The 27,808-nt window shown below is 35.0% G+C and overlaps 2 protein-coding genes across 4 annotated transcripts in view; one reads left to right on the forward strand and one right to left on the reverse strand.

The window, feature by feature from the left end:
• Positions 1-13,236, forward strand: part of ANKAR (ankyrin and armadillo repeat containing) — a 54,815-nt gene extending 41,579 nt beyond the window's left edge. Inside the window, exons 17-23 of the mRNA XM_031451800.2 lie at positions 1,172-1,294; positions 3,995-4,153; positions 4,864-4,981; positions 7,041-7,150; positions 8,672-8,868; positions 11,185-11,231; positions 12,649-13,236. Of these exons, the coding sequence (XP_031307660.2) occupies positions 1,172-1,294; positions 3,995-4,153; positions 4,864-4,981; positions 7,041-7,150; positions 8,672-8,868; positions 11,185-11,231; positions 12,649-12,896 (1,002 nt within the window). The 3' untranslated portion in view covers positions 12,897-13,236. The remainder of the gene's footprint in view (positions 1-1,171; positions 1,295-3,994; positions 4,154-4,863; positions 4,982-7,040; positions 7,151-8,671; positions 8,869-11,184; positions 11,232-12,648) is intronic.
• Positions 13,237-15,905: 2,669 nt separating this feature from the next.
• Positions 15,906-25,536, reverse strand: OSGEPL1 (O-sialoglycoprotein endopeptidase like 1). 3 transcript variants are annotated; one of them, XM_031451794.2, is made up of 8 exons: positions 25,425-25,536; positions 23,991-24,231; positions 19,770-20,157; positions 18,804-19,008; positions 18,579-18,727; positions 17,714-17,844; positions 17,516-17,587; positions 15,906-16,042 (listed from the first exon to the last, which is right to left on the reverse strand). In XM_031451794.2, exons 2-8 carry the CDS (start codon positions 24,209-24,211, stop codon positions 15,964-15,966), a joined length of 1,245 nt encoding a protein of 414 aa, XP_031307654.2. In that variant the 5' UTR covers positions 24,212-24,231; positions 25,425-25,536; the 3' UTR covers positions 15,906-15,963. The 3 variants fall into 3 exon arrangements, with proteins under 3 accessions (XP_031307654.2, XP_064341050.1, XP_064341049.1); XM_064484980.1 differs by having other exon boundaries at positions 23,991-24,119; positions 25,425-25,515; XM_064484979.1 differs by having other exon boundaries at positions 18,804-18,831; positions 25,425-25,515.
• Positions 25,537-27,808: the final 2,272 nt, after the last annotated feature.

Raw genomic sequence — 27,808 nt, forward strand, 5'->3', positions numbered from 1 at the left:
GCCTGTGTTGGCTGGTGGCAACAGCTTTCTCAAGGGTGGACACAGCTAAGTGTTACTATGAGCTGCTGAAGAGTTGTTCCTTCTTCCGTTTACTTCTAGTAATAACAAAAAATACATTTTCTCTTCAAAATTTGGTATGGGCTCTGTTGGAAATGAGAAAATAAAAATAACAGGAGAAAAATACGTAAGCAAATTTCTTTTAAGGAACATCTTTGTTATCAGTTATTTGGCTTTTCTTGCTATGAAAGAGATTATTTCATTGTAGGAGTTGATTCAGGGAACAAAAGGAAGAGGCATATGCTAGCAATTTTTTGCCTTGAATTATATGTAAAAACTGCACTGCCTTTCAAAAGTACAAATTTCATAAGTCTAAGGAAAAATGACACACAAAAACACATTTTTATTTTAAAATTTGCATTTTCATGGCAAAACAGTTTGCTTCAATCGCATCCATCTATATTTCTGTATATATGTTCATTGAGTCCTTAAACTTGTTAAAACAGAACATAAATACATTTTAATACTTTTCCTCAAATAAGGTTCTCTGGTAAATAAAATATTTTTGCAATAATAATCATGCTTTTTAAATTTGTAACACTTCTCATAGAAATGCACAGTGTAATACTTAAAAAACTTGTCTGTTGAGCCCAATAGTAAAACAAGTTTCATTAATCTTGTTAAAGGGCTTCAGAATGTGCATTAAATGACTCCAGAACTAGAGGAGGAAAAAGTATTCCCCAATGCTTTGCTTCAATTGAAGGCATTCCATTAAAGCCTTACAACTTAATGGTCAGTAGCTAACAGTTCAAAACAGCCTTTTAATCCATGCCAGAAAACTAAAAAAAAAACAAAACCCTTTCTTAAGTGTAGAAGGGATACAACTATGCACTTAAGATAATACTTCTTCACATGTCCTGCAAGCTCCAGTTGCCTCCTCTCATGCCCTCAAATGGAGCTTTGTGGTTGTGCAGCACACAGGATATTTTCCCAGCTGTTACAAATTTTAAGGGACATACCTCCAGAAGTGGTAAATGCTGCTCTCTAAATACTAGTCAGAGAATTGGAATTAATGGATTTTATGGTATCCCATATAAATATTTGTACAATGAAATATGTCACTTGATAAACCATTAGTGAAAAATAAATTAATTTCTGAAAATCACATATTTAGGTTGAAGTGGCATTTTCCTTGGCATGCATTGTCCTAAGGAATGATCTGTTACAGTATGAATTACAAGAAAAGGAAGGATTTAATTATGATGATGTCCTTTATCTTCTTCACTCACAAGATAAGGTAATAACTGTACAAAATGTTAGAGTTCATTTAGAATAAAAGGGTTTTTAAACTGCATGCTCAAATTTTCATCATCTTTTTCATAGCAATATTTAAATATATTAAGAAATGGTTGTTAGTTTGTAATGATGGAATAATATTGTTTCATATTTCTTATAGTTGCATTTCATCTTTGAAATGTAGCAATTTTAATACTTGGTGAAGATTCAAAAAACAAATCTCTCCTGTCCTGCATACATCAAGCCTTGAACCTAATTTTATGACCTTTCAGCCCTCACTTCTTACCCAGTATTCTAGAGTGGTGCTTCTCAAACTATTTGTATTGAAGGAATAGCTTTTCCCCAGCAATCTGTTATGGGGAGCTAATTTTACAACAACCAAACTTTAAATTTTGAAATATTTAGACTTTCCATAAATTTGCAAAACTAGTACAGAGTGTTCTGGCATATCCTTCATACAGCTTTCCTGGATATCAACCAAGAAATTAACATTGATATAATAGTATTAGCTAATCTGCAGACCGCATTTAAATTTTGACAGTTTTCTCACCAATGCCCTTTTCCGATTCCAGAATCAAATCCAGGATCCCATATTCCGTCTAGTTATCATGTCTCTTTAGTCTCCTTTACTCTGTGACACTCAGTCTTTTGTCTTTCATGATTATGATTTTGGTGAGTCCAGGCCAGTTATTTTGTAGAATGTCCCTTAATTTGAGTTAACTGATGTTTTCTCATGGTTAAATTGAAGTTATGTATTTTGGCAAGAATAGCACAGAAGTGACATGGTCTTCTTCACTCACCTTCCCAGTCCATCATTTCAGGAGGTACATGATGTTGATACGTCTTATAACTGGCAATGTTAACTCTGGGTGCTTGATTTTATAAAGTGATGTCTGCTATATTTCTTCACTGTAAAGTTACTTTCTTCCCTTTGTAATAAACAAGTATCTTGAGGTGAGACACTTTTGAGACTACTGAAATGTTCTGTTTTGCATCAAACTTTTGCTCACCAATTTTAGCATCCACTGATGCAACAATAATTACTGTGGCATTTATGTAATGGCAATTTAAAAAATTCTCTTCTTCCGTTGACCTTTATTAATTAGTATTTAACTGTAAGAAAGAGCTGTTTTAAATGTTTATTCTCAGTTTCTATAATCATGTTGTCAACCATTCTGTGGACTATCACTGGTCCATGGGCCACACTGAATAGGACTAACCCTACAGAAACAGAGAAGACTTGCAAACTATCTATAGTGCAATTAGCAATAAGGGAAGAAAACTGCCAACTATTCCTCTCTCAATTCTGGGAGATTCTGAGGAATAAAGGAGGGTTCTAAGTGGGGGAAATGAAGTCATTGCATTATTATGTTTTGAATATATAATTTTACTTTACCGTGATACAGAAAAAGATGGAGAAGTGCTGCTGTAATATGGGCGATAATAGCATGAGGAATTCACGTTGGACTGACTCTAAGGCACCTTTTTCTTCCCTCTCTGCCCTGCTCCTTCCACACTTTACTCTCATTACCCTATTCCTCAAAAGAACCCATCTCCTCCCTTTCCTTCTACTGCCCCTTCCACTCTCAATCATTCTCTTTTTCTTCCCAGACTGACCACCTGCTCTACTCTCTGGACCCTCTTCCTTTGACTGTACCTAATACCTTACACCTCTTTCTTGTCTGCGACCAGGTGACTGCTTTGTATGTACCTAATTTTTATTATGGAAAATTTCAAGCATAAATAGAGTTAGAAAGTAGCATAATGAACTCAAATTGTCCTATGACCTACCTTTGGCAGTTACCAACTCATGCCAATCTTATTTCATTTATATGCCCTTTCAGTCTCCCTATATTACTTTTGAAGCAAATCTCAGGCATCATATAATTTTATATGTAAATATTTCAGTATTTTTATATGATTTTTAAAATTTAGCATTTTTATATGATGAATAGTGGCATAAGAAAACTCACTAAGATTAATGATTCTCTCTTTCCCTGTACTATAATGTTCAAATGAAATATTAAAAAGAATATTAGTGATAAGATTCTATCTTTTGGGTTTTTCTAGAAAATCAAGTATACCCGTTAATCTTTGGCAAGCAGACTGCCTCTAAGGAAGAACTGGCTTTTGCTCTGTTTGTCCAGTCTCAGAATGTTAAAATGAGATTTTTAAAAGAAATCATTTTTCTTTTATTCTCCCTTAGAATATAGTACAATAGAATTTTACAAATAAACTTACTTTAAGAGATGATAGAGATCATCCCACAATGCATAAAATTCAGTATATTTCATGCTATACAAGGGAAGTTTTCATTTATCAACTTTACTTTGAAATGTTGAAATAAGAATAAAAACTTGTTGAAACAAAAAAAGCTGAAGGTTAATGAAATTATGGAGTTTTCTGTTACCATTTAGGTAACATATTTCATTTTATTTGCATAATCAGTAATCTAACATTCCCTTTAAAAATAATTTTTTTCTCTTTTCTTCTCCCTGATACCACAATCCAATTCTCTATTTTATCTGTTCAGTAACATTCTGGGGTAACTCTATTATCTGTTTTCCCCAATAATGTCATATTTTACTCCCAGAGAGAAGACTGCAATATATTTTAATGGGTAAGAATTCAAAATCTGTTTCCTAGAGTACCATGATAAATGAAGTAAGTTAAAGATAATGCTTGTTTCTCCTATTTCTAGGATATTTGTTTAAGAGCGGGCTATGCATTAACTCTTTTTGCCTTCAATAACCGCTTTCAACAATACTTAATATTGGAAAGTGGAATAATGACCATATCGATTTTTGAACCTTTTCTTGCATCAACAATTGAAACTGAGAAGGCAATGGCAGCATTTCAGGTATAAAATTGAAAGTTAAAACTTCCAACCAATAAATATGTCTTTTTAGTGAAAACTGGAAAATTAGAATAAATGTTGGATCTGGAAAAATGTTTGCTCGTTTGTAAAATTCGTAGTATTTTTCACACCAGCCCCTTCCACTTCATAAAAACTCCATTATCTGTGAGGATTTCTTCATATATATAGTTTTACAATTTACAAGGCACTTTTGCATTTATACCTCATCTGATGCTTGTAACAACCCTATCAAGTTGATAGACATACAGTATTATTTTCATCACCCCCAGTATACAAAGAAATAGGTACAGAAAATGGTAGGTAGTGTCCATGTAAGTTTTCTAACTGCAGATCTTTAGCTGATCACCTAATTCTTCAGCCATATTGACAGCCATATATATCTGGATTACTCTTAGTCTTATTCTCTCCTCTTTTCCTATCCTATGACCTTTAGAAGTATTTTCTATGAACCCATACTTCAAGGATGCAAAAGCTGCAAACACTATAGAAAGAATAACATGACCTACAATGGTCACTGCAATGATCAGACAGAGATACGTACTCTAGGTCCTCCCTGCACCACTTGCTTCTCAGCTATTGAATCATACCAAATTATCCCTCTTACCTTCCTGAGAAGTAACCTCTCAAAATATAAGCTTAATTACAGAAGCTGAGTAGAAAATATTCAGTGATTCTATGCTTTTTGTTTTCAGATTATTATATTAGCTAAAGTCATTATAGATGTGGACTACATTACTTTGTCTGCAAGAGGCGTTACTATTTTAGTTGATAGTCTATATTCAGTTCATTCCACTACTATTGTCTTGACAGGTAAGAAATAACTAGAAGCTAATTGTATCCACATAAAACTATCTTCAAAAATTGTTTTTTGTAATCTGAGCAATTATAAAATAAGCCTGATACTCTGTCACACAGTTTGAAGAAGGAACTCATGTAAGTCTACATGAAACTCCAGAGTAAGTCTACATAGAACAATGAAAGTCTATTCTGTACCCCAAATAGGCCTTTCTGATTTCCTAATTACTTTCTTGAACCCCTATTTTTTCCAGAATGTAAAATGAGAATTCAACTATGAGCTCCCAACAACAAAAATCTACAAACTGATTTATAATAATAGTGGCAGATTTATACTGATAACGTCTGTCTGGTTTCCTTTGACTAATTGTGCACATTTCAGTTAACATTTAAGAGTTCTCTATGTTGCTGTGCAAAATAGCAAAGCAAAATGGCCCAGGAGAGTTCTGGACATATTTAGTGCTAATTGCATTAACTGTATCTACTCACACCTAACTCTCCAGATGATCAATATTGTAAGGTATTTGTTTTTTAACTGAAACAGATTACTGAAGGCAGCAAAGGAAACTCCATCTGCTGCTATAGAATTACATTTTTATGGAGTATATTTACTTGGCATGGAAGGTAAATTCAAGCAAACAAAAACTTTGTGAAAATTAGCTAGGAAAAAAACATGTTTAAAAGAAGTTATTAAATATATTTTTATCTAAATAATATGCTTAATTCAATGTCATAGTAATCCTATGACTCTGAAAAACAGTTGTAGTGGGGTTTAAATTTTATTCCACACTCTTGTGTGCAAGAAATGCCATCTTATACTAACTTTCAAATAACTAATTTCCCCAGGCTGGCAGAAATTGAATCTCAGAAAGTACAGGGCTTTCTCTGCACTCCGGAGAGTCATATGCATCTCCAGAGTCCTATGCATGTCTGGGCTATCTCAAGCAAAGCAGGATATTTAGGCCTTAGGTGTAATGTAAAATAAATGATATGCTCAATGTTCAAGTTGATATGGTTTCCAGAAGAGGCTCCAAAAGCACAAAAGTTTTGCAGAGACTAGGATTTCTGTCGCCAAGTGTCCAGTTTTCCTCTGGGTACCACTTAGCTAGCCATTCTTCCCTCAAAGCCCCTGTTCCTATCTCCTTTTTTGTCTTAGATTCTTTGCCCTTTCCTATTTGTTCCCCGTTTCTTACTCCCCACTTTTAAAGGTACCTCTCTCCCTTCCCCCTAGCATAATGCCATCTATAAACTCAGGCTTTTGAAAATATAAGCCTGAAAGAAAAGTTATCTTTAAACAGTTTTTCTCTAGGCCATACAATCCAGCCCTCCTCACCCTGAGGCAATAGACACAAAGGAATTACAGGCTTATAATGGAGGTGGTGGGCGGGGAATACAAGGAGAACAAAAACTCAGTTAATACCTTAAAGTATCCACTCACAAATGTAAAAATACATTTATATCTTAATTTGTGTTATACTTATTCCAACACAGCAACAATATTGTGAAAGAATATCACATGACAGCTCTAAAAATAAAACACAAATTTGAATGAAACGATTTTAATTTGGTAGTTTACTTAATTACTAGATTGCTTACTACTTCAATCCCAAAACATTTCTTTTTATGGCAAGAACTTCAATGATTTTAAACTTCAATAAGCGATATATTGTTTGATTTAAAAATATCATTCAGCTCTTCTGAACTCAAAGCTATATGAATTGCAAAAATGACATTAAATTTTCTTACATTTCAAATATTATGTTCCTACTCATTAAAAAAAAAAACAACCCTAAAATGTCAAAATCTATTCTGAAGCCAAAAGGAAGAAAACCTCTGATTTTTCAAAATTGCCCACTCTTAAATAAACCTGTTTAACTTCTATTGTTTGTAACAGAAAACCAAACCATAATTTTGGCTAAACCCACACATGCTTTTTCTCAGCTGTTCTTCATTAACAGAGATGTGACTCAGACATTTTTAATACTTTAATATATGCAAGTGAATAAAAGCACAGTACATCAGCTTATAGCAATTAAATAACACAAGCATTTTTTTTTTCTTGTTCAATTTATAGGGAATTTAATAGCTAGCCTGGCTCATTCTAGAGCTGGTATTCCAGAAGCATTTACCACATTAGGGACAATCCAACGGCTCTGCTATCATTTGTACTCAGGACAAGAAGAGGTAAAAAAAAAACCAAAACAGAGTAATTCCAAAATAGAGTATTTGCAAGATATAATTTGCCTCTCTCACTTCTGTGGGCTAATTTCTCCACAGGTTGAGTGTTCTATAATAGTTCGTGTTACTAACTCAAAATGTGATGATTTTTCTAGTACTAATCTGCCATCCACAATTCTGCTTCCCACAAAATGTGCACATTTGTTTTAACCTCAATATTTAAGATTCAATCTACAAATAAGGACACTGACAATACAGAGATTTATAATTAAAATATAAAGTATTTTGTATTTTATAATTAAAATCACTAAGTCATTTCTATGATTATTTGTGATGAATGAAAGTGAAATCCCTCCCCCAAAAAGTGAAACCTTTTGGGAAGTTTTCCTTACCCGCCAAACAGGGTTAGAGCGAGGGTGTGTGAAGACCAGGTTGGCATAGTAGTGTTTTGCCCCTGAGTATTCCTTTTGCTTTCCCCCCAGGACCTAAGACAGTGTTTCTCCAACTTTAGGGTACCTGGGAATCACCTGGAGGACCTGTTACATCATAGATTCCTGGGCTCCTTTCCAGAGTTTCTGATCTAACACATCCACTGCAGGCCCTAGAATTTGCATTTCTAACAAGTTCCCAGAAGGTGTGGCTGCTGGTCTAGAACCACTGTTCAAGGCATGGAAGATACACAGGCATATATAGCAGTCAAATGCCAATGTAAAGACCAGTATGTCAACCCTCTGGTACCCTGCATGGGCCTGGTTTATGTTCATTTTATGAATTTCTTATGCCACCTAACAGATTTTCTAAGAACTGCTCAGGAATATACTTTTATTAATCATATAAACAACTCGATTACTTCATGGTCAAAGGCAGAGGGTGTTTCCTTCAAAGAAAGAATTGCTTTTTCTAGAGTCCTATGGCCTGAGTTGTGCTTGTTTCTTTGTTTTTGCCAGAGGAAAATTGAGTTGCTTTCCTGAGTGGCTTATTTTCAACTTACTTTTATGCTATAGTCTCTTTCCTGGTTTCCTAGTACAATCACCTGAGTAGTTTTGAAAGCTTCCAATGTTTAGGCTGCATCCCAAGATAATTAAATCATTGTTTCTAGGGGGTAGAATCCAGACATAGTTTTTATAGCTATCCAGGTGATTCCAATGCACAATGAAGACTGAGACCCACTGTCTTAGTTCAAACTCAATGGTTTTTTAACCAGGGTTGTTCATTAGAATCATCTGTGGCATTTAAAAACCAAAACACATGCCCAGATGTTACCAAGAGAGTCTGATTTAGTTGGTGGACTTAAAAAACAAACAAACAAAACCCTGGAGATTCTAAAATGCAGTCAGAACTTAGAACATCTACTAGGAATCAATGGCAATTGATGGCTCCCTCTAAAAATATGGCCATTACGCTTCCATCTGTAGACTGCCGTCAGTTGACAAATATCTGCTATACGGAGCTATAGAGACTTTCCTATGAACTAATGAGAGCCTTGGGTTAGATAGTTTAAGGAGAAACTGTTTCTTCTTCATTTAGGTTCGGATGGCTTGCTCCAGTGCTCTTGGCTACTTAACTTACAATGCAAACGCTTTCCGCATCCTATTAAAGGAATGCAGGAATAAACCTAATCAGTTCCTTCGTATAACAAATAATATCAGCAGAGATGCAAGTATAAACCCAGCATTTTTAAAGGAATTTCAAATGCAACAAAGAGTGGGACTTCCTTCCTCAAGGTATTGTGCCTATATTTGAAGTTGCAGTAATGAAATTATTGATACAGGAATTTTTATGGAAGTTTAAGGAATATCAAAGGGAACTATCCTTGATGTGAATATATACACAGTATATATAACAAAGGATAAACCCACTAAATGTCCACTGCCAAAGCCTGTTTTAATTCCAACTTAGCAACAGAATTGTGAGTGCAGACAAGAATACAACCAGGTCTTGGGGATCCTATCTGGCCAGGATTATTCACATTTCAGAAAAGTTTTGGGGAGATTGGTTGCCTCCAAGTCTGATCCAGGAAGCCATTTTTTGGTAGACGGGGGTACATTTGAGAGCTCTGAGACAACCAAGATGCCACTATGACCTTGGCATCAAACGGGACTTTTGGACTTGATCCAAAGCTACAAATTCCAAGGGCAGAAACAAGGCTAAATCAGACCCAGTGGTTGGAGATATGGCTAAGTTTGCCAGGCATTTATTCAGAGGATTTTGCCTCAGTGTTGTAATTATCATGAACTTAAGTTTCTGAAAAAAGAGGAGAATCTCCTTACAATGGATGTATTTTCTCTGTTCTCATAAATGTAGTTGAACTACAAGTCTCTGCAAATAGTGCTGTTTATATATAGGAAAGAGAACTACTCAAGATACACTATTAACTCTACAATAATAAAAGAGAACAGGATCCAATAGTGTATTATGGTTTTATAAATCAAGTTTAAGTACAGAGAAAAATTAGTGTTATCTTCAGAGTCATTTTAATTCTTTGAAAAACTGGAAACTCAAAACTGATTACCTAATTTTATACAGTAAGCCAGGGAAAACGAAATTATAATTGCTGTAATTGACAGTGTTAAAAATAGTATCTACTGATTCAAAAAATTAATTTAGGATAAATAATGGAAGTATCATTTTACAGTCACTTACACAGCTAGCCCATATGGCAACTTTTCGGGAATTAGAAAATGGTACCCTTTCCTCAGGACACTTTACTGCCATCTGCTTATAGTAACCATACAACTCTACAATGACTGTGAGGTGAATGGCACTCCCTGAAGTTGTGAACACTCACCTTTCAGGATTATAATCAGTGACAAGTGGTCAGTAAACTTGTAAGAATGGCTACCAAATGAGCTGGAACTGGTAAGCAAATAACGGTTAATCCCATAACTAATAATGCTCTGTACTCTTCTTAGAGCATTTATGTAGACTATTCCCTTTAATTTTCATAACAATCCTGTGAAGAAATTTGGTTTATATGAAACTATAAGAAATGCACTAAGATTATTGTTTGGAACCTTGGGAATGGATAATCACATCCTCCACCAAATATTCCTTGATACCACTACTGGAAACAGAAAGTAGATTGATTGTGGTTGGGATCATGGCAGTATTTTTTTGGAGTATGTACCATTTCTCTGTTCCCACACCCTCATTCAGCCCCAAGAATGGCAGTTTAGAAGAGTCCTTGGATGTGTAAATTTTGAAGTATGTATAGAGACATAATTTTACTGTTAATTGACCTTGCATGAAAAGTAATCTGAGCCTAACACTGGTTAGTTTCGTGTTGCCCTACAGCCATATGATGTTCACATGCCTGTGCCTCATTAAAGGTGACAACAGCAAATGTTCCTCATCAAGATAACCAGAAACACATTTGTGATAACCAGCTTTAATATTTAACTTTAGTCAAGACCTACTATCACCAGGAAAATTTTGTAATACTGTATTTATATGTTATATGTACAGGATGATGCTTAAAATAATATTTCTTCTAAAGCCACATACATCATATTAACTTCAGTACAATTTGTTATTCTTTGGCTTTAAACACTTCATTGGTATCTCATTGCTTTGAAAATAAAATTTAAGTTTTATTTTATTCTTAATACATACAATGACTTGATCTTTATTCTCTTATCTCCCACCATGTCTCCAGATACCTTTCATTCCAGTCACACCAAACTACTTGGTGCCCTTTGCATATGCCATGCTGTTTTATAGTACTGTAATTTTTCATATTCCTATTCCCTGTCTGAAATACCCTCCCCCCACCTCATCCACTTGAAGACCTGTTTTCTTTAAAACCTAACTGACGTGTGTCTTCTTCCATGAATCTTTCCCTGATCACGTCAAGCAGATTTAATCTTCCAGATGTTTTGGGAGATGAGTAAATGAGTGACTGAATATAAAATACCTACATGTTACATGCATAGTTAGTACAGGTAACATGTATAAAATTAAACCATGAGGCCCTGAACATGGAACCTGGGCATACTAAGTATACAGTTCCAGTTTTTGTGATAAAAATGTTTTCCTTTTAGTTTGGAGAAAAATGGAGGACCATCCATAATTCCTGTCTTTAAAAAAGGTAATTGATTTTTATCTCTTAGGTAACTTCTATTTCATTTCTGTTTTTTTTTTTGGGGGGGGGTTAATTAGGTTAATTAATTAATTATTTAAAATGGAGGTACTGGGGATTGAACCCAGGACATCGTGCATGCTAAACACACACTCTACCACTGATTGAGCTATACCCTCCCCCACTTCTATTTCACGTCTAACAATTTAAAATGTAGAGGCTACCAAAAAACGTTTACCTGTAAGCTTTTGCTTTTCTAATTCTATATACCTAAAATATCTTCCTATTTACAAGCTCATGTTAATCATTTCTTTTAAGGCTGTCCTTACTAACGTCACTTAACAGAAATCCCTCTTACTTTGCTTTTCCTCACAAGGCATGCACAGAAATAAGTCATTATTGGAACAACATGTAAGTATGACTTTAATTATAATTATGATCTTGCTGTTGTTCTGTTTCATTTACAACTTGTCCATCTTAAAGTTCTTAGGGCAGAGACCATTCTTTCCATTGATACTATGTACAATCTTATACAGAATTGGTAGATGATGGCTGAATGGCCAAGGCCTGCAAGATCAGAATCCAGATCTTATAATGTTAACTCATCAATTCCTATTAATTACTGATTTTATGTATATGCTTAGTGTTTGTTCATGTATGCTTAGTGTAGGACCAAAATCGATCTTACTTGGTATCTTATCTTACTGTCAAAAGCAAAGGTAGAACCTTCCAAAATCAAGATCAGTTTGCTAGAGTCACAAATGGAAAGAGAGAATAGGAAAAGAAAAGGAGAGGAAAGAACTTCATTTATTCAGTGAATATCTGAGAGATGCTAGGTAGGCATGGGAGGCTGTATTTCTGAATACCAGTGGGTAGAAGAATGGCTGGTTTTTGAATAGCGTTTTTAGTTTAATAGTAATTCACATAAAAGAATAAAGCCAGTCCCATTCTTTCTTCACTTTAATATTGGTTTCTGAGCAACTGTGTACCAGTGTGGTACTGTGTACCAGTGATGGTCTGATGAAGTTTTCACAGGTTTGTGGTAACAAAAGAAAAAATATGGACAATCAAGTTTCTGATAAAGTTAATTTCATTCAAGTGAAGTCTTCTATTTTGACATAATGCCTTCTACACTTTCTTTTGATGTTAAAATACCCCTTCCTCTACAAAATGATGTTTAGAGTAGTTGGCATTTGTTCTTTCATTAGTGCCAACTTGGCATAATAAAAAGTTGGCAACCATATATTGGTCCCCACAAATTTTTGCACTCTGACATTTCAAAGTTTGGAAGCTACTGATCTGTACTCTTAGAATATTTCAGTGATGTGAAGAAAATAGAACTATACAGAAATAAATGCAATGAGAATATACCTAGGGCTCTGAGGCTTAAGAAAGAGACACTTAATTGTGGCTCTCTCATTTTTAGGGAAAGAGCACCGAAGAAAATTAAAACCCAGAATTCAACCAAAAGATTCTCTGACTTTCAGACCTCCTGTAACTAGCTACATGGGACTCTTCAAAACAACAGAAAAGACCGCTGTTTCTCATAATGTTTTTTCTTTTTCATCTGCAATTTCATCAGATATCATAAAAGTATCAAGACCAAGAATAGTGCTTTTGAGCCAACTTGGGAAACGCGTACAAAAAGCTAATCCGGAGCTTGCAGAAGGCTAATAAAAGCATTTTAGGACGAAAGGATTCCTGAGCAATTGTTAAAAATTTTTCATTTTTAATTGTAAAATATACGTAACTGGGTAATCTTTTTTAATGTAAGTTCTTGATATAGATACTTAACAGATTTTTCTTGGAATGTCTACTGGAACTTACCATCAGGTTGAGTTATGGTTTCAAAAAATAACTAGAATTTTCTGTAACAGAATGCTTGCACTTAAAACTATTAAAATACAGCAACTGACGCAAGTGGCATAATTAGTGTATATATCAAGTGTTAGAAACATGTTTAAATTGGTATGCTGGGCTAAAAAGGCCTGATTCAAAGTACACCACATGTTAACACTCACCGTAATACCTTAAGATATTTAATGATAAATACTACAAATGCACGAGGCATCTGAAATCTGAAATGAATACTTTTAAAACATTTTATTAAAAAAAATCTGAAATCACTGTCCATCAAGCACAAAAATATGGCTAAAAAGTGTGGCCACCAGTATTGACCATTCTCCATACTTATAGAGTTATCTTTGGTTTGCAGCTGGAATGGGTGATATTCTTTGTGGCTTAGAATCACTTAATGTCTTTGTCCAAAGAGTACTGTTGCCAGTAGGTGCAAATTTTAATGTATGTCTGCTTCTCATATTTTATAGCAGCAGACAGATGTGACACAAAAGTTAACTGGGTTTCACTGGGTCCTTTAAAGAGCCCCCCCTTTTCTCTGTCCACTTTGCTCAACTGTCTCTATAGTCTACCTGGGCTGCACTGAACATATACATTAGTTAGCAGTTATTTTCTCCAACATGCTTTAACCTAATAGTAACCATGGCGATAGCAGCTACACATATTTAGGGCTTTCTGTGCACCACAGTTCAAAGCCTGTGCTCCTAACCACTGTATAAAGAGACCTCTTTAATTTTCAAATTCAATTCTAAATTATCTTAATAGCTCTCACTCACAATTTTCTGGTGGATACACTAAAATAGAGGAATTGTGGGGGAAATTGCATATTTTATACTAGAAAGGGATAAATAATTCAAATGGTAAAAAACTGTGTCATTTATTCAGCACCTTTAAGAATCCATATCAATGGAAATATTAAGCCTCTGTAGACATTGAAAAAAAAAAAGCCTTCAGACAACAAACTTTGAAATTGGCTTCAGGTGGGCTAAGCAATACTTTGAGTTGAGGCTCAGGGTTTTCTTTTTTGCATTCAATAACATAGATATTTCCTGAGTACCTTGGCCTAGCCAGATCATCCTGCCATACCTAAAACTTAACAGTGTTTCAAGCACAGCCCCCAAGCAAAAATTACTTTTATCACCCTGTATTTTCTTTTTTTTTTTTAAATTATGTATAAGATGAAAAAGGTCTCAAGATATAGAGGGTTTCAGCCAATTGCCTGCCTCCTGCCTGCACTGTAACTTCGGTACGTATACGTGACAGTATAAAGCTCAATGTTTCTCCCTTCCTTTCCCTCCCATCTCTTTCTTCTTTCCCTTCCTTCTGACTAAATTCTGAAAGACCTAAGGATATGAAAAGCTTCCAGAATTTGCTCTTTTTTTTTTTTTTTTAAATCTGTAGTTTCCCTTATTTATATCATGAACTCAAATATGTATTTGTAGCTCCTGGAACAATTTTGATACTTTGAAATGTTAAGAACTCAGATTATAGATATTCCAATTTCATAAAATTTACGATAGTGGAAAAAAAATCTTGGTCAATTTTCTTCCACTGTTTATATGCACTCTGATTGCAATAGCCATAGGAAACACATTTCTTCTCTGTGAATTCAGATTCAGATGATACAGAATACAAATACAAATGTAAAGATTGAATTCACAAACTAATAGTTTCTTCTAAATGATATTTACAAACCAATTCCATCACACCTATACCTCAACATCAAAGAACAAGCTTTATAAATACTGGCTGTTTCTACATGTTCCCTCATATCAATTATATTTTTTATTTCCAGGATAAAATGGAGGATTATAAAGCAATATTCTATGATCACAATTCTAGAGAAAAGAATTACTTAAGGAATTTCTCAAAAGGGAGGTCACCTTAAGGCAGAATTAAAATAAGAATTCTTTTTATTCTAGTGTTTAATCCTTATCCACTAGTTTCTCAATAAAGCAAGTCACTGACTAGAAAGTTAACAACTTGATCCAGTATGGATGGTGTAATATAAATCTCTACTAGTAAAATTTCTCAAAGGACATTAAACAGTACCACCATCTTTATATTCAAAGGACAGTACATTCAGTTACTTTAATCTGCGCAGAAAAAAAGTAATACACTGTTATGATATCTGCAGTAAAAGTTCAGATTCAAAGGAAATTATCCAAAACTGAAACAAAACCCTTTTCACCTCATATATTTTCACTTATCAAATATAAAATCTAAAACAATGAGTGCGAATGTTAAGTGACCAACTAAAAAGTACAATACATACTTGAGAGATTACTTGCATGCCATATTTCTTAAAACCTCAGATTTTCAGAAATATATAGAATTCCTATTTGCTCCAAAGAAGATACCTAATAATTTTTTTATAATTACAAACATACATTCTGTTGGAGAAAGTCACCTTTTGCTTTGATTTAGAATTCTCTGAGCTGACATGACTTTGACCTGGCTACCCTTCTAAAGTTGCTCTCTCATTAGAAAATGTTATATTTTCTAATGTTTCAGTGGAAGCCAAAAAATAGCTTCTACTATCCTGATACAAGAAAGGGGGAAAAAGATCAATGCTTGTATCACTATACTTCTTCCAAGGTTTTTCTTTCTACAATATCAGTACTCTTTTCCCCACAAGATGTTTTACTTTGGTTTTGATAATCAAAAAAAAAAAAACAAAAAAAAAACTATGTCTCCTCATAAGGTCATAGCATATTATTATAGTCTCTCAGAAGAGCAAGTTAAACATCAAACATAAGAAAAAGAATAACAAAAATTAGCCTTGATGAACAGTGTTATATACAAAATGATATACAATTTCTACAATTTGATATATATAAAAAAACTTTATTACTACTTATAGAGATTTTTTGAAAAGCAAAAATCAGATCTTCATTTTTAATCGTGGTACTTTTATGGCAGCCTCTCCAACTTCTTTTGATATATCTACTCCAAGAGGACATCTGTATAATAATGAAACAAATCTTATTATTTCAAATATCCACTTCCTGATCTGTCACTAGTTCTGCAAACTATTTACTTAAAATTCTGACAAATGGTACATGTATCTAATGTATAATTGATTATATGTGGTGATGGTTCTTGAATACATACAAATACAGTAGGACCTCAAACCAGAATAACAGGTGAAGGAAGGCTAGTTCTATTAATAAGAAATCTAAATTTGCAATTTTAAAAAACCACTTTGAGGTATAACTGACGTGTTAAAAGCTATACACATTTAATGTATACAATTCAATGAGTTCGGGGATTGAGACTTTTTGAAAGAAATAGTTCTATTTCTCTCAAATACTGTAAATAAATTAAAACTTGAAACAGAAAAAAAAAGAATAAAAAATGCCTTTTAATGCTCTACAAAGCTAAAAGGGTAAAAACAGTTTACCATATTGCTAATCTTACCTGCAACCCTTCCTACTTCAGAAATCCCCCAGGTTTCAGTTCTTCTCTGAAGTTTCAAAAGCAGGCTTACATCCTTTCCTACCTTCCTTTGTAACTGGTGGCAGGAGAGATCTTAGATCATACCCTTTCCCTGCTCTTCCTCAGTAAATAATTTGGCCTCAGATTTCTGACTTTTTTCAGTGTTGCCCTATACAAGTCTTCAGCTGGTCCCCAACCTAGAAAAAACCATCATCTCCAGCCTCAACACTGCCCAAGAAGGCAATGTGGGATCAGATGGCAGACTGTACCTAAGACTAGGCCATCACCTTAAGGGATTCTTTCTGCCACTACTAACTAAACTCACTGATGATCAGCCTTAATAGACTGTGGTACATGTAGCTATAATTATGCATTAAAATGCTGAAAAGTTTTAAAACAGATGAAACAATGCTGAAAATAGAATTATGTTAGATTATGAAACATAATCATGCTTTACTATTTTTACTATTCTAGAATTAACTTAGACCAGAAGTTGATAACAAATTGGAAAACTGTGCTACTCCTTGGAATTTTGATTTGGGAGAGGAAATAAGACTTGCAGAAAACAGCTTTCTTTTGGCCATTTCTCAGTTGCCTGTGGAGAAGGATACTCACAACCCACTCTCACACCTGAATGCTTTTTGCACATTTTCCTTAAGTTTCCAGCATAGCAGGTGGACCTGAGACGTTTTGACCCTACCAAAGTCCAGGCCATGGACATAGTTTCCATTCTCGTCCCAAATGAGGGAATTCATCACCCTTATCCACCTTAGCCATCATCTGTTTCTAACTTATGATTTGTCAAAATTTTTATAATTTGATGCTGTAACAAATATTTCTCATAAGGTATCTACCTCCCAGGTTCATGAAAAAACAATTAATGCAATCCTTCTTCAAGTATCACCAGAATGTCAATGAAAACCTCACATATAAAAGCAAAATCCAGGCTCTGACTTTCAAATGCAAATTGCATAAAGATTATGAATGGTACCACGTACTTTGGTTCATAGCGGATGCCTTCTGTATTGTGTAAAATGCCCAAGCCAGCACGCAATCTTTCAACACCATTCCTAAACAAGAATCATTAAAATAAAATAAGTAGCCCAAGATTTAAAAGAAGAAAATTTAGCATGATGAAATAGTAATTCATATTTACATAATTATGAGTGAAGAAGCACAACTAACCCGTGGCTTACCATGCAATCATAATGCCATTGTCAGTGCACAGTCTAGGAGGAGGGCACAACAAAGTGCACTGAGTTGCATCTGTTACAATTTCTAAAGCTTTTCGGATATATAAGTTACTTGCAACACCTCCAGATACAACCTGAAAAGGTTGAGAAAACCAAAATTAATAAAATATCACATTTTGTGGTGGGTAATGAGCAAGTGATAGATCTGTATAATAAATATCTGAAGAAGAAAAAAACCCCAACAATTTCAATATCAGCATATGATCACTATTTTTTATACATTTTCTTCTAACCCTTTTCTCATTACAATCTTTAATACAGTATTTTAGACCCTGTAGGCTTTGCTTATAAGCATTTTTTTCATTTTACTACATAATTCTTAAATTATTATCTTTGATATTCATGTACTATTCTATTTTGTGAACCTACCATTTAAATGTTTTCTTATTTTCTAATTTTCAAAATAATGAAGTTTAAGGTATAGTTACACAGGAAATTCATCAAAGCTTTTAAAGCACATTTAAAGGGATTTCATCAAAGGAACATAAATTTGAAGGAAACAGACTATTTTTCTAAAAGTAATGACAGCACTCATATTGCATTTCATTTCATATTATAAATCTTTTTTTATCTTCAATGAAAAGATGCAGTCTTGAACTTTTTTGCCACACAGGCTGTACAGATGTCCTATAAAGGTGCCACACCTGTACAAGAAATGGCTGTTAGATTTTATTCTACATAATTTCATACTGTTGGGCTAGCATATGGCATAACCACCTTTTCATCCTATGCACAGGGTCAATTAAGCCTTGGAAGAAAAGTAACATACTGTAAAGTATTACTACTATTCTAAGATGACAAAACTTACCAGTACTGCATTACTTTGACATAACAAGTCTCTCTGCTTGCAAAACAGAATAGCACGATGTGTTCTTTTTGCAATGTGGCAAGCTATTGTGTGCTGCACTGCAGCAGCCATGTCTGCAGCTGAGGACAGGATCTGCCCCTTCTCAATACCTGTAGAAATGAGCAGGTGTTTTTAGACACAATCCAATATTACTTATTTGTCCAACTTTACTAATTAGAAATATACCTTCCTCTTTTTCCTTTTGCATTATCGTCTTATCAACAATGTGTTGAAGTCCAGAAAAAGAAAAATCACAATTTTTAGCACGTTGCATAGGAGGTTTGAAATCAAAATGCAATTTATTTCCCTGTTTGGCCAAATGTTCTATAGCCTTCCCACCACTCATGGCGGAGCACTCTGGATGTTTTATTAAAGAAAGCCTTCTTGCTACCTATCAAAAACAAACAAAATTTTTTGTAATGTCATGAAACTGCACAGTTTGAAACCAAGGTGCAAAAAAATTAATTTTACCCCAGATGAATAAGACATCTTATGCTTTTACAAATATAGACTATAGCTGGTGGTCAGTAAAGACTGACAGTCTTGCCCTTTGTGACAACCTGATCTGTAGTGGCCAATCATTGCTTTCCTATCTACTTCTGCTCTTCTACTGGGGATGGAAAATAGATTTGAAGTTCACAATGACTGCTTAATGATGAACTTCAAAATAAGTTCTTCCAATCATTTCAGCTGTTGGCAGCAGGTTTTTTGTATATGGCATTAGTCTCTGTAGGATTCTAAAAAAAAGGAAAAGGAATCTGCTTGTCAGTGGTGTCAGCAACTGTGACACGTAATAGGACTTTGCGCATCTCTAATGTCCTTATGTTTTCTTTATCCTCCTATTTCACTTTTTAAAAGTACATTACACTTTACAAAGCACTTCCTTTCACATGTTATTTGATTAAAAACATAAATGTATCTGCAAACAATCTGAGGCTTTATATACTGATGTAACCCTATTTTATTCAGAACAGGTAAGAATCTTTTATAAAACTATGTACTACTTTTTCTTTTTTTTCTTACTACACACAGTTTCTTTTCAGTCTAATATATTATTCAGAAATACTGAGATGAATATTAGTAGTGCATCTACTACTATTTATTTAAACAGACACCTTAACAAAAAAGAGAAATTAATTCTTAAATAATTACCTTGTCAAGCATGTCACCTGGTGCTATGTCCAAAGACTTCCCAAGAAGCAGAAAATCTGAAACTCCTCTAACTAATGCCAATAAGCAATGACCTCCAGAAATCAAAAGAACTAAAAAAGGAAATTCTACTTTATTTGTTAACCTAATAGTAAGTGCGTGAGCCTCCATATGATGAATGGGAATGAAGGGCTTTCTAAACTGATCTACTAGTTTTAAGCTAAATGATAATCCTACTCCCAAGCTTAATGCAAGTCCTGGTTTTACAGTAGTTGCAATTGCTGAGAGATCACTTGGAGAGATGTTACTGGCAGAGAGAGCTTCTTGCACTATTCGTTGAATATTTTCTCTGTGAAGCTGTTGAGCTACTGGAGGAATAATCCCACCTGTTCTGAAAGATATAAAGAAACAGCTTTTTATAATTTTAAGGTTGTAAAAATAGAGGAAGAAAAATTATATATTATGGCTGAAGGCATGTTTCAAGTTAAACATTACACAGTTAAAAATCGTTAGTAAGTCAAGTATTTTCAAATAATGTGTGCCTTATAATGAAGCACATTATAAGAACTCAATATGCAGTGATTAAGGATGTAACTTAATGTAATTTTCAAAATTGTGCACAACAAACTACTATGGATTGTTTGTTGATAAATGAAACCACCAAAATAATCTTGAGAAACATTCCAAGTAGGAAGTCTTCAATAAGGAAAGGAGAGGATAAAATTGGATTTTAGGAAAATTAATCTATCTGCACACAGGGAGATTTTTTAAGAGGTTATTGCAAAAGTATTTGTTTAAGGTGATTACATCTTAACTGGGTGGTTGTAGGAATGAAAAGGACCGAGAGCCTTAAAAACTATAACTGGATATAAGGAGAAGGGGGGGAACCAAGGCATTAAGGATGAATCAAATATTGAGCTGGAATGAGTGGGAGAAAAGAAACACTAACAGAGAAACATGAAGACAGTTTTGTGAAGAAGATGAGTTTATTTTTAAACACATTGCACTTGAAGTCATGGCAGGACAGTGGACAGCTTGCAATCCTGAAATAGTTTGGGAATCCAATGCCAGAGTTGGTAATTTTGATTTTTGGTCCATGTAGGCCAAGTAGTAGATGACCACTTCAAATGTCAAGAGTAAAGAATTAGAAGGCAAAGTTAGCAAAAAATTTGCCAGCATGTGACTGATGGACAACCAGAGAAGCAGAGCCTAAAAACGAAGGTTCTGTAAGATGCAACTCTAATCTAAACAAACAAACAAACAAAAAACCCTTCAAATATTTGATGTTGCAAGATCTGCTAGTTCTATATATACACAGTATTCAATGGATATTTATTTAGTAGTTAAACTATGTATTGTGTCAGCCAATGAGGGAGATGTTAAAAGAAATTATCTTAATTCAACCTATCCATATTGTAATACCATTTTCCTTAATTCTTCAAAGTCACTTTTTCTTATATTCAACTGTTAATGGCATCAATAACCTCTTTATCATTCATGTTTCAAGGTTCATCCTTATCTCCTTTCCTTCATTTTCCACATTTAATTAAGTTTAGCACCATTCCCACTGCCACCACCACGTTAAAAAAGCTCTCGTTATCTCAATCTATTCAAAGCCTTTTACCTGTACTTCCCCAGATACATTCTCTGATCCTTGGAGTCATTCTACACTGTGTTGCCAGAAAGTAAAGCACCATGCTGAGCCCCAGCTTTTACTTTCTTTGAATATGGGAGACTTTAAATCCGAATCCTCTCCCTCCCACTTATTTCTTCCTTTTCCTACTTCCCTACTTCCTTCCTTTCTGTGCCTCTTCTACGTATTTTATCTTCTTAGGATTATATTAAACACCAGAAACAAAAGAGATGAATAAGACCATGGCTTTATTCTCAAAGAATTAATAATGATTAATAAAATCAACTAATTAATAACCAAATAATAATTTGTAGACAGTATGGAGAGTGGATGATTAAGGAACAAAGCTAATAAAGAGGCAGGAAAACCATTTAGCCTCAAGGCTGGAGCCAAGAGTCCCGGCAAGAGACAGTAAGGGCTAGAACTAAGTCACTGGAAAGGGAGAGGAAAGTTTCAAGAAATACTTGGGAGGTTGATTCACTATAACTGAATGACTGATTTGGATATAGAATGGTGAGGGAGACAAGACTGTCCTTCAAGTCTCCGGGTCGGAATAAAGGACTCCTCTCCCAAGCAATCCTCTATTATTGCACCTTCCGTGCTGTTTTACAGTGACCAGTTTACCTCTCTGTCCTCTTCACTTATTTATAGTAGTAACAGAAGTACTATTGCTATCAATTATAGGTAGCTTTTATTGAGCCCTTGCTATTTGTCAAGAACTAAATGCTTTAAAAGAATTCACATTTAATCTTCACAATATTTTGAGCTAGTTGCCACTATTATCTCCATTTCACAGATAAGGAAAACTGAGGCACAGAAAATGGTGCAAGGTTTCAAAGTTACTAAGTGACTGAACCAGAATATAAACCTGCACTCCAAATCACTTTATATGACAAGCTCCTCAGAGTCAAGGATCATATATCTTTGTCATATTTGTACCCACAGTGCCTTGGATGCTGCCTGGCAATTGTAGGTACTCAATAACCGCTGAGAGGAGCTGTGAAGATGGTACCACACAGCCTATTTGCCTGCACATCTCTCTTGTGACTTATGTGCTAGCTAAACTAAATGTACAGTACTTTCTCACCTCTTTGCCTTTGCTGATGATGCTCTCTCAGGCTACAGTGTTCTTTCCATCTCCATTCATTGAAGGCCTAACTACCTTTCAAGGCCACTGACACCTGCAACATGTCACATGCTGTGCTGGGCACTAGACATAGTGCAATGATTAATACAGACACAGCCTCTGTCACCATGGAGCTTAGAATCTATTGGGCGAAAGACTGTACGTAAGCAAACAAATATAAAAATTACGAAGAAAATACATAAGATATGGTGATACAGAATAAGCAAGGTGGGGATACCTAATTTAGATAGTGATCAGGGTAGGCCCTTCTGTGCAGTTAACATTTACATGTTCGGATGTGCAGTACACCCCAAAATAGTGAAAGGACTGTGGAACTGAGACATGGTAATAATGTTATTGTCTGTGCCACTTATTTGGTACCCACTTTACGCTGCCTTGCACTGTTAACTTTCCTGGTAGGGCTATATATCATGTCTCAAATACTAGTTAAGCTTCTTGAAGGCAAGGACTTACTGTGCCTTTCATATAATATGTAGCCATTAGAAGCCTACTCTTCCTCCTTCACATATACTATTTCTAATTATAATACTCTATATTATTTCTATTATGCACCCCACAGTCCTGAAAAGCAGGTAATATCTTCCTCGTTTTACAGATATGAAAACAGAATCAGAGAGAATAAGGAATTTCCCTAAAGTCAGAGTCAATATCAAGTGCCTAATTCATGATTCAAATACAGGTTTGTGATCGCAGAACACCAACCTTTTTCACTATTAAGTTGTAAATTGATGACCTGAAATGTATTTGATTTGTACAGTATTTTAATATATTTGAATTACCAACTAATTTTTAAAATCTGGGAGATATTATCATAACATTCTGGATTTCCATTTTCTCTTGAAAATTCTGATGATCAAATAACATAAAGCCTTCATTCCTGCATGGCAACAATTGGCTGGAGCTGAGCAGTGACCTCTCAGATATTTCCTACATTATATTCAGCCCATTTATTTATGTAACCTGCCTGGTAGCCCTCTGGAAACATCTGAATTTATAATCACCACCATTCTGTGCTTAATATAACAGTATATAATTACTTATTTAACCAACGTGAATTATGTGTATAAATGTGAATAGGATTTTCTTTTTCAATGATTAACAGGCTAAAGGTCAGGTCATACTTTCCTAGGACTTCAGTTGAGACCATGAAACATACAGGTCAACAAAAGAGAAAAAGGCATTACCAAGGGGAAATCATGAATAAATATTGGTGCTCAGTTTCTTTTAGGCAACAAGATTAGCTAAAGTTGGGACCTTAAAGTTGTGGAGAGCCTTAAAAGCCAGGTTGAGGGGTTTATGGTTTTCTACAGTAGTTATTAGAAGCTTTTGCATAAAAGAAGAAATTGGCTCCTAATATTAACTTTTATATATAATAAATACAAAAAAGTTATTTCATTTTATTTTTCCAAAAGAAGTGGAAACTACCAAGATAGCATCTACTTACTTTAAATGAACTTCAGTTTGGGAATGTATTGCTTCTCCCAAAACATTTCCAGTTTCATCCACTACAGCAGCTGCTGTATCATCACAACTGGTTTCAATTCCCAATACTAGTTTATGAAGAAATAATTTTCTAGGATGAAAATTAAAATGTCTTAAAACTTCATAAAGTTTCCTTTTTGATGGTTTAGAAAAAACTTCTGCTGTCTTAGTCAATATTAGCATATTTACTGTATAGATAATTCCTGGAAAAAAATAAAACAAACAAACATTATTTTTTGGAACTGACATTAGCCACTAACCCATTCAGTTAAGCAAAATTCTGAAAGCTTGGTTTATTTTTCAACATATAGTTTTATGAAACTTTAGCAAAGTTTTGTAAAAGTTAGCAAAAAATTTAAAGGCTGTAACAACCTGTTAATATAAAGAACAGTATGAATGAATATAATGCTCTTTAAGGAGGAAAACAGGGAAAGTTAGCTATAAAATGTTTAATATTACTATTACTTGTGTGTTGTTCTTATCCAACTATTGATTATTCTTTATAAAACAGCTAGTATTACAGTATAATAGTTGCATGGATAGTCCTCTGGAAAGTGCTACTTTTTTATAGCTAAAAATTAAGGCAAAACGTGTTTCTAAAAAAAAAAATCAAACAATAAAGGCAAAACAGAACTGATCAAAATTAATGCATTCAATTTCCTGGAAACATTTTTCAAAATAAAATTTAATCATTTGATTGGAAAACAAGAGTTCACAAAAAACACACAGAACAAGTCGTCTAAGTTTAGAAACAAGTGTTCTCATAAAGCTCATCTTACAAGAACATCTCAACTAAGACGACCACAACCTAATACCTATTTTATCCATTAATCACAATTATTCGATGTAAATCTCCGTTTTGCCACAGGAATCTTTACCATAACAGGGATCTCCCCAAATTCATTTTTCCCCAAAATAATAGCAATCCATCATTAAAGTACCCTGGTGTTTTCACACTGCCAAATATCTTGTTTCATGCCTCCAAATCACCTGTTCCAGAGCTTTCTCGATGTTTAAGTAGGCCCCTTCCCCACCACACTAATAGACAAAACGGAAAAAAAAAAAAAAGAGCGAATATTGGAACTTCTATTGTTCCATGGGGGCAGAGGGCATCCAAGGATTAGACGCGAGCGATCTATTCAAAGAGGACAGCTGCGGAAAGTGCAGCCCAGAAAGACAAGCCACAAAAAACTAGATTTATAGTCACTAAATCTAGGTAAGGCAGCTTGTGCGAAGCCCTTCTCTTTCGGGCCAAGAAAGATCCCAAGTGAACCCTGGGGACTTGGCCAGCGTTAGTCTCTCTCTCTCTGTCTAGGAAGGCGAAGACTCTGACTGGAACTGCTTTCCCTTGTGCGCGAAAGTATCAGTGGGGAGAGACGGGAGCAATTTCACCTACCTTTCTCCTGAACGACAGTACCTAGTATTCGTCTCCCTTCCGAAGCAAAGACAGTCAACTGCCCTTTCCCAGGCGCCAAGAAAGCCTGAACCTGTCGCCCCGGAAGTGATGTCATCAAAACGGAGCCAGCGCCCCGTCGCTTAGGCCAGCATTAGTTTCCATAGAGGGCGTCACTCTGAGAGTAACTATAAATATAAAGGCTGTCTTTACCCAAGCCGCTCTGCGTGCGCCCATGCAATTCTACCAGATTTGTAGGTAAGAAGTACTTCTACGAGGTCACACGGTTAGTGACTGGTATAGCGGAGACTGAACAGAGATTTGACTGCTTAGTCTTTGGTTCTAAACACTACGCTGCATTAAAAGAAAAAAATTTTTTTTTTGCCTTTGGCTGTAATTTGTACACCACTGTGAAAAAAGGGTGGGATAGATTATTCGTCATCCCATTCTAGAGGAACTATCACCAAATATAAAGTTTGTGGCCTGAGATAATCCAATACTTTTAAGAGACGTGGAGGGAAACTAGGGACGCCCCCAAAGACTTGTTCAGAGTTCCCAGAGAACGGAAACCCTTCTGGTCCGACAGTCTAAACCCTTACTCCCACTTCTTCACTTGAAATGAAAGCTGTGGGGCTGGCTCGTTTCTTGTGATTAAAAAAAAGTGCTGGGGGGTGGGGACGGGCGGGGGAGGGGACGGTGGTAAATATTTACTTAACCTTAAAATTATAATATCCTATTTTCATAATGCATGCATGGTCTTTGTTTACTATATAGGCAACCTTCTGCACAGCAGTACTCCTATTCTTGTATCTCCTTCAGTCTTTTTTTGTTTTTATTGGCATGTGAACTTGTTACCATTTGAATAGATTTATCCCAGGAAGCTTTCTCTTCTCCCTGCTAGGCTTTAAGGTTTCACTGCGCAAGGACCTTATAAATGCAAGGTTGGACAGGGCTGGCACATATTTTGTACTTTGCATGGTGTGAAGTTCTTGATATGAAGTAGTCACAGTTGTAGTCTAGTGGCAGATATGTAATTCATATTTACCAGATGTGTAAATTTGTAATTACCATAATGTTAGTAAGAATTTTTAAGGTAGAACTTATGTTTATTAGAAATTTCATTTATGTGTGCCAGTAATAACCACAATTAACAAAAAAGTGGCACTTACTATGTGCCAGGCACTGTTGTAGATTAATTTATTTAATCCTCACAACAGTCCCATGAGGTACTGTCCTCATTTTACAGATGAGACAATTGGATCACAGAGTTTGGGTGATTTACAGGCCGCACAGCTAGTAAGTGCAGAGCTAGGATTAGAAGTCAGACCATCTGCTCTGGAGTCTGTTTTCTTAACTGCCAGAAGGTAAAATAGCTCGTATTTTTCCTAGGATGTGCTGTTGACCCAAAAGAGGAAAAAAGAAAAAATTAAGACCTAAAGGTTAAGAAAAATCAATTATCCTATCTGATGGCAAATGATAGGTCAGAAGTTATTTTCACTTATACACTGGAATCTAGTCTGAACATAATAAAATCTTTCATTTCTGGCATTGTTTTTCTTGCAACTTGAATTACATTGTCTCAGTGCTCTCCTGTGCTGTCAAGAGTTATCCCTGTTGTGTTTGGTAGTATCAATGGTAGATTCCTTATCTGGACACTCTTGGGTGATGAGTCTGAGTGCTGTATTATGTGAGGGAGAAGAACTTTAGGACACATTAGGAAGAAATTTTATTATTCCTTTGTGTGCATGTGGGTAGTAGAAAGAAATGGCATTTACATCAGTCCCACATATTTGGCAACTGAAGGGGTAAATCTTCCATGTTCTTGTATTGGAGAAGTTATTGCAGAGAGGCATATGCTTTCTGGGGTTTCTCTGGACTTTCATGCAGATCACATCATATTGTTTGAATGACACATTCATGAGCATTCTCAGGAAAATATGGCCTAACCACTGTAACTTCAACTTTAAGTGAGAGCTCCAAGTGAAATCTAAATATGTTCATTTTGTCTCTGCTAGTGTCTAAATTTCCACTTGTAAACTTAAGAGGAAAATTTTATGTAAAAGAAGCTTTACAATACTCATTCCCTAGTTATGTCTTACTAAGTTGGATTTCATTTTCATGTGTCACATATTTATTGGGTTCTTTCCTTTGTCATAGGCAGTTTATTAATTTTTTGGGATAAAAGATAAGATCCATTCTCTATTTTCATTGTCTAACAGTAGGCAATTACAATACAGCATTATGGAAAATGTACATTGAGAGAGGAAAGTTGCTTGGGGGAGGTCATAGCTTGCCATAGATGTATCCACAGTCTAGCAGGACCTTTGTGTGATTACTGGGTTTCAACATCTGGTTCTTTTCCGGGCTTGAAATTGGTTTATCACATC

This window comes from Camelus dromedarius, chromosome 4 (genome assembly GCF_036321535.1).
Source record: "Camelus dromedarius isolate mCamDro1 chromosome 4, mCamDro1.pat, whole genome shotgun sequence".
Taxonomy (NCBI): Eukaryota; Metazoa; Chordata; class Mammalia; order Artiodactyla; family Camelidae; genus Camelus; species Camelus dromedarius.

Excerpts from the sequence above, each read along its gene's own strand:
- OSGEPL1 (XM_031451794.2), bottom strand. The coding sequence starts at position 24,211 with ATGCTAATATTGACTAAGACAGCAGAAGTTTTTTCTAAACCATCAAAA. Across the intron at positions 17,588-17,713 it reads AATGGCATTATGATTGCATG|GAATGGTGTTGAAAGATTGC; the intron begins GTAAGCCACGGG and ends ATTCTTGTTTAG. Across the intron at positions 16,043-17,515 it reads GGCATCCGCTATGAACCAAA|ATGTCCTCTTGGAGTAGATA; the intron begins GTACGTGGTACC and ends ATTATTATACAG.